Source organism: Branchiostoma floridae, chromosome 9 (assembly GCF_000003815.2).
Source record: "Branchiostoma floridae strain S238N-H82 chromosome 9, Bfl_VNyyK, whole genome shotgun sequence".
Classification (NCBI taxonomy): Eukaryota; Metazoa; Chordata; class Leptocardii; order Amphioxiformes; family Branchiostomatidae; genus Branchiostoma; species Branchiostoma floridae.
In genome coordinates, this window is record NC_049987.1 from 25,046,204 (window position 1) to 25,059,565 (window position 13,362).

At 44.0% G+C, this 13,362-nt stretch overlaps 1 protein-coding gene across 6 annotated transcripts; it reads right to left on the reverse strand.

Annotated features, from left to right (window-relative positions):
* Nucleotides 1-200: 200 nt before the first annotated feature.
* Nucleotides 201-12,184, reverse strand: LOC118423395 (myophilin-like). Of its 6 annotated transcripts, none has more exons than XM_035831527.1 (6): nucleotides 11,895-12,184; nucleotides 5,971-6,098; nucleotides 4,481-4,547; nucleotides 3,513-3,650; nucleotides 786-952; nucleotides 201-557 (listed from the first exon to the last, which is right to left on the reverse strand). In XM_035831527.1, the coding sequence occupies exons 1-6, from the start codon at nucleotides 11,940-11,942 to the stop codon at nucleotides 542-544; spliced, it is 564 nt and encodes a 187-aa protein (XP_035687420.1). In that variant the 5' UTR covers nucleotides 11,943-12,184; the 3' UTR covers nucleotides 201-541. The 6 variants fall into 6 exon arrangements, with proteins under 6 accessions (XP_035687420.1, XP_035687418.1, XP_035687417.1 ...); XM_035831525.1 differs by lacking the exon at nucleotides 11,895-12,184 and adding an exon at nucleotides 9,848-10,051; XM_035831524.1 differs by lacking the exons at nucleotides 201-557; nucleotides 11,895-12,184 and adding an exon at nucleotides 9,848-10,051 and having other exon boundaries at nucleotides 690-952.
* Between the last annotated feature and the right edge of the window lie 1,178 nt (nucleotides 12,185-13,362).

A 13,362-nucleotide genomic window follows, 5' to 3' on the forward strand; every position in this document is an offset into this window, starting at 1 on the left:
ACAAAATTATCAAGACTTGAAACTAGCCGCCGGCGGATTATCCACCACCCATGATTTTGCCAGGTTTTCTGTTAGTAAAAAAAAAAAAGACAAAAATGGCTGAATCGATGTCAAAAACCAGCCCGGGAGCCAAACCTCTGCTTGCGGTGCATTTGACGTCATCTGTTCATATTCAGTAACATCCCAAATCATAGGAGAAATGTGGTTTTGACATTTATTGTTTCCATAGCCAATGTCACCTCTTCCAGAATTTCCCGTGCTCAGTTACTCTTGAGTTCTGATGCCTGACTCCGAAGTTTAGGCCGGTTCTGGTTGGCGAACTTCTACTTGGAGAGTACTACTACATTTTGCACTAAAGCCTTAGTATTGCCACTTCTTTGTCTTTGTTATGTAACTTGGCGCCTGACGCCAAAGTTGAGCCCGGACAGGTTTGCGAACTTGTTGATGCCCACCTGCTAACTGCAAACTTCTTCTTGGAGACTACAATACTACTTCTATATTTTGTACTAAAGCCCAGGCTAGTATTGCCACTGGATCTCCCTTATGTAACTTGACGCCTGACGCCGAAGTTGAGGCCGGACTGGCTTGCGAACGTCTACTAGGAGAGTACATTTTGTGCTACTACTAAAGCCCCGACATTGCGACTTTGTCTTTCTTATGTGACCTGGCGCCTGACGCCGAAGTTGAGGCCGGACTGGCTTGCGAACGTCTACTAGGAGAGTACATTTTGTGCTACTACTAAAGCCCCGACATTGCGACTTTGTCTTTCTTATGTGACCTGACGCCTGACGCCGAAGTTGAGGCCGGACTGGTTTGCGAACTTGTTTGACCCCATCTGCAGGCTGACTGCCTTCCGCCCCTCCATCATCTGCTCCTCCGTGAACAGGCGGATGTTCTCCTCCGACGGCTTCGGGCCGAACATGGGGCCGTAGTAGTCGGGCTTGGTTTGTGCCTATGTACATTCAAACAATAGGTAAATGTAACTACATGTAGCCCCATAGTCTTTACGGTTCTCCACTGTGTCTAACGCAAAGTTTGGGGAGCTGGAGGTGGAGCCTATCCCTCCCCTTCCACTGTCAGAAGGCTTTGGCCCAAACATGGGGCCGTAGTAGCAGTATGGCTTGGTCTGTGCCTACATTCAGAAAATAGGTAAAGGTAGCTAGCCCCATAGCCTTTACACACGGTAGGGGCTGTAGGTTGCTATACACTGTGAGGGCATGGTGCCTAGCCCTTCCCTCTCCTCCCACCGGACAGTATTCGGTTCATAGGACCGTGGTAGTCTGGCTTGGTTTGCGCCTAGGCCTACATTCCGAGATACATTCAAAGACAATATAACAGTGCAGTAGTATAGTACTAGAGTAGAAGACGTTTAATTGCAGACCAAAAGCACAGCGTATTTCGTGCAATTATCCGGGTAGTGCAAATGAATAACGCGAAGTTATCCAGCTGGACCGCACTGGTTCGGGATTTTAAGATTCCGTGCAATTATTAAACAGAAGTGTGTGGTAATCCGTTGTGCAATTAACTGGCCTCTATAGTATCTCAGCAGATGCAACTACATCTGGACTGAAAATTTTGATGTAAGCTTACCTGGTAAGAATTACCTGAGAAAAGAGACAGATCTATGGAGAATGGGGCATAATAGATTTATTTGAGTTCTGTCATGTTATGTTTCAGCCCTGCATTACTAGTATCTTCTACTTGTCCCAAGTAGAATGAGTGCGTACTTTAATCCAGGAGCAAGACATCATAAAAAGAATTACACAGTCAGTACACGGGTAAGATTGATTGATTTATTAGAGTCTAGTGATGAACAACTTTTAATCTCAGTTAACTAATCCACTCTTTGTTATCTCATGACAGTCATATGCATTGCAAAATGAAAGCAAGTGTGATAAAGCATAATGGTAATACATGGAAGCTAAGGCATAGCGTTACTTTTTAGAATTCTAAAAACAGACATGAGTTTGTTCAAAAGCATCCATGAAGAACATTTAACATATTCCACATTGTAAAACGACTGTTATGAGGACAAATGCTTCGAACAAGTCATTCAGTAGCAAAGATTGCTGTACAATGAGCGTGTTATCAAATTAGCATTAGAAAAAGTTATCCAAAAAATCAATGTAGAAGATGTTTAGGATTTTTACCAACAAATGCATCTTTTATTTAAACATCATGTTCACAAGTTAACAGTGTTCTAAAATAAAACATGTTGCCTAGTAAACGTCATAATAATAACCTAGTTTCAATAAGTACTGGAATGGCCAATCATATTTTACTTGCAAATATAACGTTACTATCAAAAAAAAATTAATGAACAACTTGATAACTTTTCCTATACGAGTCAGGCAGCAAGTAGAGTTAGTTCCCTTTGTCTTCCACGTGAGTTCGCACTCTCCAAGCAGACGTTAGGCTCCGACTTACTCTGGACGTCATTTTAGGCGTTGTTGCCTTTTTTTTACTATTTGTCAGGTTTTCTTTTTATCTGTGCTTTCTTTTTGTCTGCCAGCCTAGCACAGACAAAAAGAAACTTCATAAAAAAGGGAGGACAACATAAACGCATAAAAGACATCTAAAACAAGCTAGAGGCTAACTTCTGCTTGGAGAATAGACCGAGTTAGCCTTAGGGCATGGTCACATAGGTCGTGCGAACGTCGTACGATCGCTAACTTGGAGGACAAAAATGTAGGTCTCCTGCAAAGTTCAACTATCTTGGTACACAAAATGCTGATTTGGATCCATGTCGGTGGTTGGTTCTGTCACGGCCTGCTTGAAAATCCTATGGCATCAAAATCGTACGACGATCGCACGACCTATGTGACCGCGCCCTTAGTTAGCCTGTGTGCCATTCCCGGTTAGTTTACATGTGTCGCGTGAGCCCGAAGTTCTGCCCGGCTTGCGTCGCGCCCTTGTTACTGCCGTACTGCAGGCTGATGACCGCCTCGCCCTGCCGCAGCTGCTCCTCCGAGAACTCCCGCTCGTTCCGCGCCGCCTGCCGCGGGCCGATGATGGGCCCGTCGTACCCGGGTTTGGTCTGGGCCTGGAGGGGTTAGGGTTCATGCAAGCGGGGTTAATGCATGTAAGTTGGAAACCATACTTAGTACGTCACAAATGCATAGATTTTGTAAACAGCACTGATGTTTTAAGTTATTTCTTGAAAAGCTTATTTCGAGTCTGTCAGGAAACAGCAAATGAAGTTATTCAAAGTAAGTAATTGTTTTGTTTTAAGTAGTAACAATGTGTCCACAAATTAAAAGTAGTATTGTCACGTTAGTTTTCATGATGCATGACCAAGCAAATTATTTTTTCGCTTCTAGCTCATTTTTGTGTGTCTTCGAAGTATTGAGCATTTAAATTTCAAGTATGCCTTGCCAAAAAATGAACAAAACAAATGCATAGATTTTATAAACAACACTCATGTTTTAAGATATGTTAAACGTTATTTCTTGAAATCCTTGACGTATCTACGTAAGTAGTGTTGAGCGAAAGTTGCTACTCTAACAACTTACCACTCGGCCCATTGCAAAGAAACATTGCGTAACCGCTGGGATGTTCCGCCTCTCGTACAGATCCACGGTCTGGAACAGGTCGGAGGCAGGGACGCCATAGCCCTGCACCGCCGTCAGGAAGTTACCGATGTTCTCCATCTAAAGCAATAAATCAAAAATCTTATTTCTCTGTGAAATATTTTATGAATAACCTGCTATTGATTTCTTGTTTTATTCTTTATTGCAAATTTCTTGATATTTCTGTCAATGCATTTTCTGGGTTTTCCGGCAGGACTTTGGGCCTGAGCCAAACCAAATTTCCAATCCCGCAAGTCTCAAATTACGCCAATTTCTACCACTGGGGCAAACCTTGGATACAGGCCAGTAGGAACACACGTCCATGCATATCAAGACAAGCAAACCGAAAACAATACCCCCATTTTACGGAGGTACCATGGAAATTTCTTTTGTATCTATATGTTTACGTTTGGCTTTGGTTTGGTTATACAGGTCTCCATTAGTGACTGATATGTGTCTGGCTGCAGGTTGTATAGTAAAAAAAAATAATAAAAAAACAATATCAAACTGACAACTACAAGGCCCATGGTTGCTGTCCTATGCCGTCGTAGGATTTTCTAGGGGATTGATAGTTATCTAGAGTCAATGAAATGATAGATGAGAGGTGCCCTCTCACCGCACTTGTTTCCAGCTTGCGTCACTGCGCCACTGTTTTGTTATTTTCTCCGGTTTGTTATAATTTAGATATTGCGCAATACGTAAAAGTATTACTTAGAAGACAGCAAAATACACAAAACGTAAGAAAATTCGTTCTATATCTCTGAAATTCGTTGAGTATCTTTCGAACCCCGGAGTGACGCAAGCGTGGAGTGAGAGTGCACCTTAAGATGGTTTGTCACGCCGAAAGACGGTTATACCGACTATGATACAGATACGGGTCATTTGTTATTCAGTAGGGAGCTGACGCTAACCTGTTTGAAGGGCATCTTCTGTGCGTTGATCCTCTTCACCGAACCCGGGACCAGCACGTTGATCAGTCTGGGGTAACACAAAGACTCAGTTACATGTAAACATTAACGTATTCTGATGGAAATCCATGTCTTAGGCTCAGGGTTGTAGCCCCGGCAGAGCTCTGAAGCTACAAATTTGTCCCGGTGGACTTGCCGGATACTTCTCCAAGCAAGGCACCGTAGGGTCTGCTTTGAGACTAGGGTACCCCTCGGTGTTCCCCACGGGTAGATCACGACGTCTATTTCTTGGCGAATGCCGGGTTCATCCCAGCTTAAATTCAACCCGGGGTCCGGCCGGGCCAAAAATACACACAGGAAAAAAACATAAACTTCACACCCTATGTGTAACATTGTGTACGTACATTATTTCATTGTTAACGCTAGTTCACCTTAATTTATCCGCGGGGCGACCTATATCCATTCGTTGTTTTTAAAAGCAGGGTTTTTAGGGTTTCAAACTGCTATATTTTGAAAAAATTGCAAACTAGAAACACTGTTCATTTACTCAATGTCCATAAATACCAGGCCTGTTTTATAAACAACGGATATAGGCCAACCGCGGAATAAGGTGAAGTAGCGCTATAACCAAATCTGAACCAGGTCTTACTACTTACAAGGGGTTACAGGTTGTTTCGCAACAATGTCAGTTCGCAACCGTCAGTTCGCAACAAGGCAAGTCTTTTCGCAACAAGGTTCAAGTCGTTTCACAACATTTCAATGTTATTTATCTTGATAGCCTAATAGTATTAGAAATCGTATTCCTAACATGATTATACTCCTACCTGTGCATGCCGCGTATGAAACTGTACCGCCCGGCGTATGAAAATCATCGGGCTGTCAGGTCCATGCGGTCCCATGGTCCTCTGCCGCCGGGGTTGTCTTTCGCACCCGGTAAGATTTTTACGTGGAAGGAATACAATTATGTTAGCAATACGATTCCTAATACTATTAGGCTATCAAGATTAATAACGTTAAAATGTTGCGAAACGACTTGTACCTTGTTGCGAAAAGACTTGCCTTGTTGCGAACTGACGGTTGCGAACTGGCATTGTTGCGAAACAACCTGTTACCCTTACAAGGTACTTGCAGAGGATGACTCTGTCCTTCAGCGCGTCACATGACAGGGTTGGAAACTAGAACCTCTGGCTCTGTGCCAAACATCCTGCAGCTTCACCACACCACAGTCCTCTCAAACAAACCTACACTTCATATCCTATAGTTTACATTCTATACAGTATTCTTCTATTGTTATGTCCAAATCTGAACCCACTTGCAGAGGATGACTCCGTCCTTCAGGGCGTCCTCGTAAGCCACGCCCTCCGGAAACTTCTCTCCGCTGTTACCTTGAATAAAAGTACCCCTTCTCAAAGATATATGAACTTCACCCCTTTGGTTGACATTATGTAACGTTACATGTATTCATTTAACGTTATATCCGAATCTGAACATACTTGCAGAGGATGACCCCGTCCTTCAGCGCGTCCTCGTAAGCCACGCCCTCCGGGAACTTCTCTCCAATCAGCTCCACGATCCAGGCCTGCGCCTCAGCCTCCTTCTGCGGGTCCCGCTTACCCGCGATCTGGGGGAGAGGGGGAGAAAAATACATGTGAGGGAGAGAGACGATAGTCAGAAATCCTGTGGCACGCAATCTGAGAGAGAGACAGAGAGAAAGAGAAAGAAAGAGAGAGAGAGAAAGAAAGAGAGAGAGAGAGAGAGAGAGAGAGAGAGAGAGAGAGAGGGAGGGAGAAGGAGAGAGGATAGTCAGAAATCCTGTGGCACGCAATCTGAGAGAGACAGAGAGAAAGAGAAAGAAAGAGAGAGAGAGAGAGAGAGAGAGAGAGAGAGAAAGAAAGAGAGAGAGAGAAAAAAAGAAAGAGAGAGAGAGACGAGAGAGAGACAGACAGAGAGAGAGGGGGGGAGAAGGGAAAGAAAGTGTGTGTGTGTGAGAGAGAGAGAGAGAGAGAGAGAGAGAGAGAGAGAGAGAGAGAGAGAGAGAGAGAGAGAGTATAGTCAGAAAACCGTAGCACAGTGGCCTCGTGGTCAGAGTAGTTGGCTCCTCGGGAAGGGCACATTGCTCACCGATTTGCTCACCCGACTCTGGTGTAAATGAGTAACTAGCTTCGGTGGACTTCCTCAGGCCAGCTTTGATACTATCTTATGCCACCATCCATCTGCTTGGAGATTAAACCATGCACCTGCAGCTGGTGCCTGTGGACGATTTATTGATTGATTAATTCTTAATTGATTGATTCCTTATTTATTTATTTGTTGATTGATTGATTGATTGATTCGCTGCGACGCTCCAATTACATCTTTCTATAACTTTCTACGGATATACGTATTTTTCTATTTCTATTTGCGTGTTATCAACTTCCTGTGAACAATATATCCGTTGTTTTTGAGCCGAAAGATTGAATAGTTGCTGAAAATGGAAAGGCTCTTGGCTTTAGAGCGTTTACATTCCTTGGTAGGCGCAGTGTTAGGTTTGACTTCACTGCGGAATGTCGGAATCATGGCTCCTGTCCGGTGCGATAACGTTACCGTAAAAGGAAAAATGTTCGCCGGAATTTAATGTCTCGGTGGTTTAAAACCTGAGTACCGTCCTCCGTAGTATTCAGACTCCGTTGTTAAGGTGCACTCTCATTGCACTTGAGTCAAGCTTGCGTCACCCCGGGGTTCGTTCACTGCGTCACTGTTTTGTTGCTAGTATTTTCTCCGATTTTTTTATAATTTAGATATTGCGTAATACGTAAAAGTATGACTAAGAAGACGACAAATTACACAAAAAGTAAGAAAAATCGTTCTTTATCTCTGAAATTGGTTGAGCATCTTTCAAAACCCGCAGTGACGCAAGCGTAACGCAAGTGCAGTGAGAGTACACTTTAGCAGCGAAAGGATTGAGCCAGCGGTCAATACGTAGGATGGTATTCACTACTCAGGTTTTTAACCTCCTTGGTTCGGTGTTGAAACTGACATGTAGGGTTTTACTGTAAAAGATGGAATATTCACGGTGGTTCTAAGTTTGAGATAAAGAGGTGGTCATTAAAAATGCAAACATAAAACCAGCGCGAACATTTCTCGTTTTTGAAAACTTTTTTGGGGGGAAACGGCCGAAAATTGATATCAATGCACGCGTGGATGTCATCCATATAATCAAATTAACATGGCCTAATCACATAATGAGAACCTTGTTAACTCCCCTGCCTTCTGTTCAGAGCCATAATGAAGATACAAGATTTATTGACACTACAGAAAGTACATTGACTTTTGTATGGTAAAATTTAAATTGCAAAAAAAGTGGATACAGAATAAATCTTAAAACTCGACTAACTAAACAATATATGATAATATGAAAACCTCCATACAATCAGGTGGGGTTAAACATGGGTGTCACTACCTTTTCTAATCTCAAAGCAATATTACATGTGTTTAACTATCTTAGCATTATGAGGGCTGTTGAATCTAAAGATATAGTCAAATCTACTTCTGGTAAGTATCGTAGAATCTGTAGTATTTAGATATCAGTCCTGGTTCAAATGACTGATGCATGTTTACAACATCTGACCGTGTTATCTGTGGTCACTACTCCCCCGGACCCCTTCCGCGTGTAAATATTTAGTTATCCGGCGGCTCGGCTTATCTCGTACTTATGTGGATTTGTGACGACTTATCCCTAAACAGGGCTGGGAATTACATGTATCTTTCACATCAATCCTCTTAGTGATTGATTCGCTGATGAAAAGGTAGTTAATTACCCATAAAAAGGCAATCTTGCCACATACCAAATATCAAATTATAGCGTTACAGTCCATCCAGCATTTCTCGAGTTATGCTGGTATTCTATAAACACACTAGCCACCATAATACAAACTCTACCCTAAATCTAACCTTGGTGAAGGTAAAAATTGTAAAGCGGTAGCCTGGATACCAGATCTCACAATAAATCATTGCCTCAGTACTGTTTCTGTTGGGGGAGGGGGTCTAGTTCTCTATGTGTCTACATGGGGGGGGGGGGGGGTGTCACGACAACGCTTTACGCTAAATTCAGAAGACCAGCCTACGTATTACGCTAAATCAAAGGAAGGCAACTGCGTAAAATTTGGTCACCTCGGTATGTATTACGTGAATAAGACGAATTTCCCAACCATTTAAAGGAAATCAAAGTAGGCTGCCTTACAAAATGTTATGCAGACCCGGAATCTCAATGAGTTGTGAGACAGTTTTTATCTACAACCAGAATGTAAAGTACAGTGGGTTGGTTTATAGAGAAAATCGCCTTCAAGCGGAAGGAAATCTATTCTTCTAAGCAAAACGTTTACAAATTCCCGAAGTAGCTGATGATTCGGCCGTAGTACACGTGAGAAAGATCAAATCATCAACAGAATACATTCCCTTTTTTCCTATAAAAGAGTTTTCTTCGAAGAGAACTTTTAGGAACAGTGGGGCAATGGTACCGTACCAGCATTACATTAAGAGCAACGTATCCAAAACTCAAGATTGTTTTGCTTGTTGAAGAAATGTTTTGTCAACTTTTATGTCTTCTGTTACATGCCAGAGTCCCACAACAATCAAAAGTTTGTTACCAAATATTACAGTAACAGACTGGCTTCTGTCCAAATATCCAAGGCGTTTAGACAGGTTCGGGTAAATAAAGTGCCGGACTCTGTGTGAACAACTATGACAGGGATGCTAGTGTCACCAAAATGATAACAGACATGCAGGGAATGTCAGTAGAAGATATACGAAAAATATCCAGACTATGTAGTATCTCAAACTAGCTAAGACAAGAACAAGAAGTACAAGTACAAGAGTTTTCAGCTAAGGACTAATGTGTTCAAGTATTCGTACTGTCATGTTCAAGTATTCGTACTGTCAGATCCAATAGATCTAGAGTGGAATTCGTTGCTACCCAGTACAGTAGCCACATCCTAATTAGATATCTTCAAACAGCATTTGCAGATAGATGTACAAAGATTGGTTGTGGCAGGTGTAATATAACCAGCTGCTGCTACGCCGCGTGCCTGCAAAGCTGGTGAGTTACGCCGAAACGCGGAAATACCGGTTGTACAGATAAAGATACATATACAGATACAGCTACAGAGAAGTATCGGCCCTGACCAGTTGTGCGGTCTCACTCCCCACCCTGCCACTGGCCCGACGTTTCCATCACTTCTCGCGACAGTTATTCAGAGATCAGCTGACAGCGTGAAGTAATCACAAACAGGTTACCGCGCGTTCAAGCACGCAAAAACCTTGGCCTTGGTCCCAGTACATCAAACTGGATACTGCAGTCCCTAAGTAGAACGTGCTCTATCAACTGTTTCTTACCTTTCTAGCAATACAGGCGTTCAAACCTGACGGCCTGGCCCGGAAGGACATCTTAAGATACACCTGTAACAGCGTCAGGTCCCACCACACGGCAGCCCCTCCCTTAGCATGGATCTTCAGCTCTACACCGGTACAATTACATCACAAACGCCGCCACTACAGTCCAGCCAGCCCTCCGCGGTTTAACTTGAGACAGACGTCATGTATACACCTTCGGGTAGAATTGTGAGGGACGGCTCTGATTGGCTGGCGTCGCGACACCCATGTGCGTCATCAGACATTCCGCAGCCTGAGCCAGAATTTCCGCCACCTAAGCTCGGTGCCGGGTTTTACTCCCTGGGGACCTCACCTTTCTAATCCTTACCGAGAAGAAAACCACTTTTCTGGTAAGCCATACACTAGAGTATTGTTATCAGTATCAGTCGGAAGCTCTGTTTACACCGAAAAAGGAATTCTATTGCGTTTTTGTGACTACATAACGTTACTAAATTTGCAAAACTAGGCTATCATTCAACACAAGTTTAGATCGTCTTGCATTTTTCTAATGTTTAGAAAACCACTTTTCTGGTAAGCCTAACACTAAGCGATTGTTATCAGTATCAGTCGGAAGCTCTGTATACACCGAAAAAGGAGTTCTATTTCGATTTTTGTGACTGTATACTAAAAAGTAGAACTAGGCAATCATTGAGCACAAGTTAGGATCGTCTTGCATTTTTCTAACCCCTACCGCTAAGAAAACCATTTTTCTGTAAGCGATTGTTATCAACCCGAAGAGCTGTTTACACCGAAAAAGGAGTTCTTTTGTGATTTTTGTGACTGTATACTTAAAAGTAGAACTAGGCAATCATTGAGTACAAGTTAGGATCATCTTGCATATTTCTAACCCCTACCGCTAAGAAAAAAGTTTAAACACTTTTCTGTTAAGCATAACACTAAGCGGTAGTTATCAGCCCACAGCATTGTGTACACCGAAAAAGGAGTTCTGTTGCGTTTTTGTGACTGTAAACTATAAACTATAGAAGTAGGCAATCAGTCAACACAAGTTTAGATCGTCTTGCATTTTTTCTAAACCCTACCGTTAAGAAACCCGATTTTCTATTAAGCCAAACACTTATCAATTGTTAGCAGTCGAAAATTCTGTATCCAACGAAAAAAGTTTTTTTTTGTGTGTGACCGTAGATTGAATATCAGAACTAAGGAACTAATCACACACCTATACCGCCGAGGTAGCGAACTCGCTGCGACCTAGTTATATTTGACTTTGACAGCTTAATGAATTGTATAGATAGAAACGAGATGTGTGTTTTGTTGTCTTTAAATCATACTTTATATTGAAATGATATCCAAACACACAAATATGATCTTCAAACATGATATTCTAATACTTAACAATCTGCATGATATCCAAACACACAAAACCAAGCTGGGAAGCCTTCTAGTAGAATTGGGGCCTTAACACGAGTAGGGGCATATCGTCTTGCAGCTATCTAGATGTTGTTGATGAAAACTGACACTGATATAAATATCAAGGTAGACTCGACAGATTTGGATCATAAGTCAAGGAGAACAAAAGTAAACGCCCCCCAACACATGAGACACCTTCGTAAGGACCTACATCAAAGGAATAAAACGCATCACTAAAACTGTCTACGTACCAAAAACCATCCCGATCCGTCACCCATTCTTATTTTCTTTCAAAGTCACACTATACCGGTTCCTGCAGTTCCAAGCCGCTAAGGGGTCAAAACTTACACCACTTATTCTCCGTCCCGAGAATTATCCACCGCTCAAAAATCACGACCATTGCATGTCCAGAACATGAGATATCAAAAGGGGACGCTCCGCTACAGTACTTTAACGAGCGTTTAGGGGGCTCAAAATCTCATAATTTCTAGGTCTTATTAAAACCTACCGAGATATGAAATACCAAGACAATCCACTAATGCATTCTGGAGTTATCGTGATCACATACATACATACAGACAGACAGACAGACACACACTCCCGAAAACATAACGTTCTAGACAAAGGTAATTACAGTAGGTACCTTTTGCGCCACTTTCGCGCTCAATCCATACGTCGGTCCTTGGTTCATCTTTCTTTAAGGAAGAATTACGGCGATGTGTTTAAGACGGCTTAGCTGTGTAAGTGCTCGACGGCGTCTCCAGTGAGTCTTAGAAAAGTCGCCTGCCAAATGCGCTTTTAAGACTCCTCCCTTTCTGCCAATGTCGTCTTTGCACCCGACGTGATCCAAGTGTGCTCAACTCGGAAAACTTTTAAAAAACTGTCGCGCCATTGGTCGAACTCTTACCGGCCGGACTTATAAGTCGACAGAGGGGAGGGGAGAGAGTTCTTAAGTAAGCGTAAATACGCATTCCTTCAGGTGACGTCTTGCAAGACGTGCGAACATCCGGGTGTGGTGACGTCACGTTGAGGAGAGGACGTGTGAGAGAGAGAAGTCAGATGCTGCGAGCTGGAGACATTCCGCCGGCAGACACGCGTTTATTTGAACATCACATGTGTCTACGGGCCGGGTGGGCAGCTATCAGATAAACCCTGCTGTATACGGGCCGGGTGGGCAGCTATCAGATACACTCTGGTGTACACGGGCCCGCCGGGGGGCAGCTATCAGGTAAACCCTGGTGTATACGGGCCCCGGGGGTGGGGGGTGTAGGTGGGTGTGGGGTAGCTATCAGATAAACCCTGGTGTATACGGCCCCCGGGGGTGGGGGGTGGGGGTGGTTGTGGGGCAGCTATCAGGTAAACCCTGGTGTATACGGGCCCGGGGGTGGGGGGTGGGGGTGGTTGTGGGGCAGCTATCAGGTAAACCCTGGTGTATACGGGCCCGGGGGTGGGGGGTGGGGGTGGTTGTGGGGCAGCTATCAGGTAAACCCTGGTGTATACGGGCCCGGGGGTGGGGGGTGGGGGTGGTTGTGGGGCAGCTATCAGGTAAACCCTGGTGTATACGGGCCCGGGGGTGGGGGGTGTAGGTGGTTGTGGGGTAGCTATCAGATAAACCCTGGTGTATACGGGCCCGGGGGTGGGGGTGGTTGTGGGGTAGCTATCAGATAAACCCTGGTGTATACGCCCCCCCCCCCCCGGGCAGCTATCAGATAAACCCTGGTGTATACGGGCCCGGGGGTGGGGGTGGTTGTGGGGTAGCTATCAGATAAACCCTGGTGTATACGCCCCCCCCCCGGGCAGCTATCAGATAAACCCTGGTGTATACGGGCCCGGGGGAGGGGGTGGTTGTGGGGTAGCTATCAGATAAACCAAGGGCGATGGATACATACAGGGGAGGCAGCTATAAGATAGCTTAAGGTGGACTATCATTGCACTTGCGGCACCGGTGCGGCACTGCGGGGTTCGTAGATATGACTCAACGAATTTCAGAGATAAAGAACGGATTTTCTTCCGTTTTGTGTATTTTGTTGTCTTCTAAGTCATACCTTTACGTATTGCGCAATATCTGAATCATGAAAAGTCGCGAAAATAACCCCGCGAACGGCATCAGC

What these genes read in the sequence shown, in the direction of transcription:
- LOC118423395 (XM_035831525.1), bottom strand. Translation starts at nt 9,898, where the DNA reads ATGTCCTTCCGGGCCAGGCCGTCAGGTTTGAACGCCTGTATTGCTAGA. An exon ending in AGAAGATGCCCTTCAAACAG is followed by an intron (nt 3,651 to 4,480) that starts GTTAGCGTCAGC and finishes TTATTGCTTTAG; the next exon opens with ATGGAGAACATCGGTAACTT. An exon ending in TCTTTGCAATGGGCCGAGTG is followed by an intron (nt 953 to 3,512) that starts GTAAGTTGTTAG and finishes GAATGTACATAG; the next exon opens with GCACAAACCAAGCCCGACTA.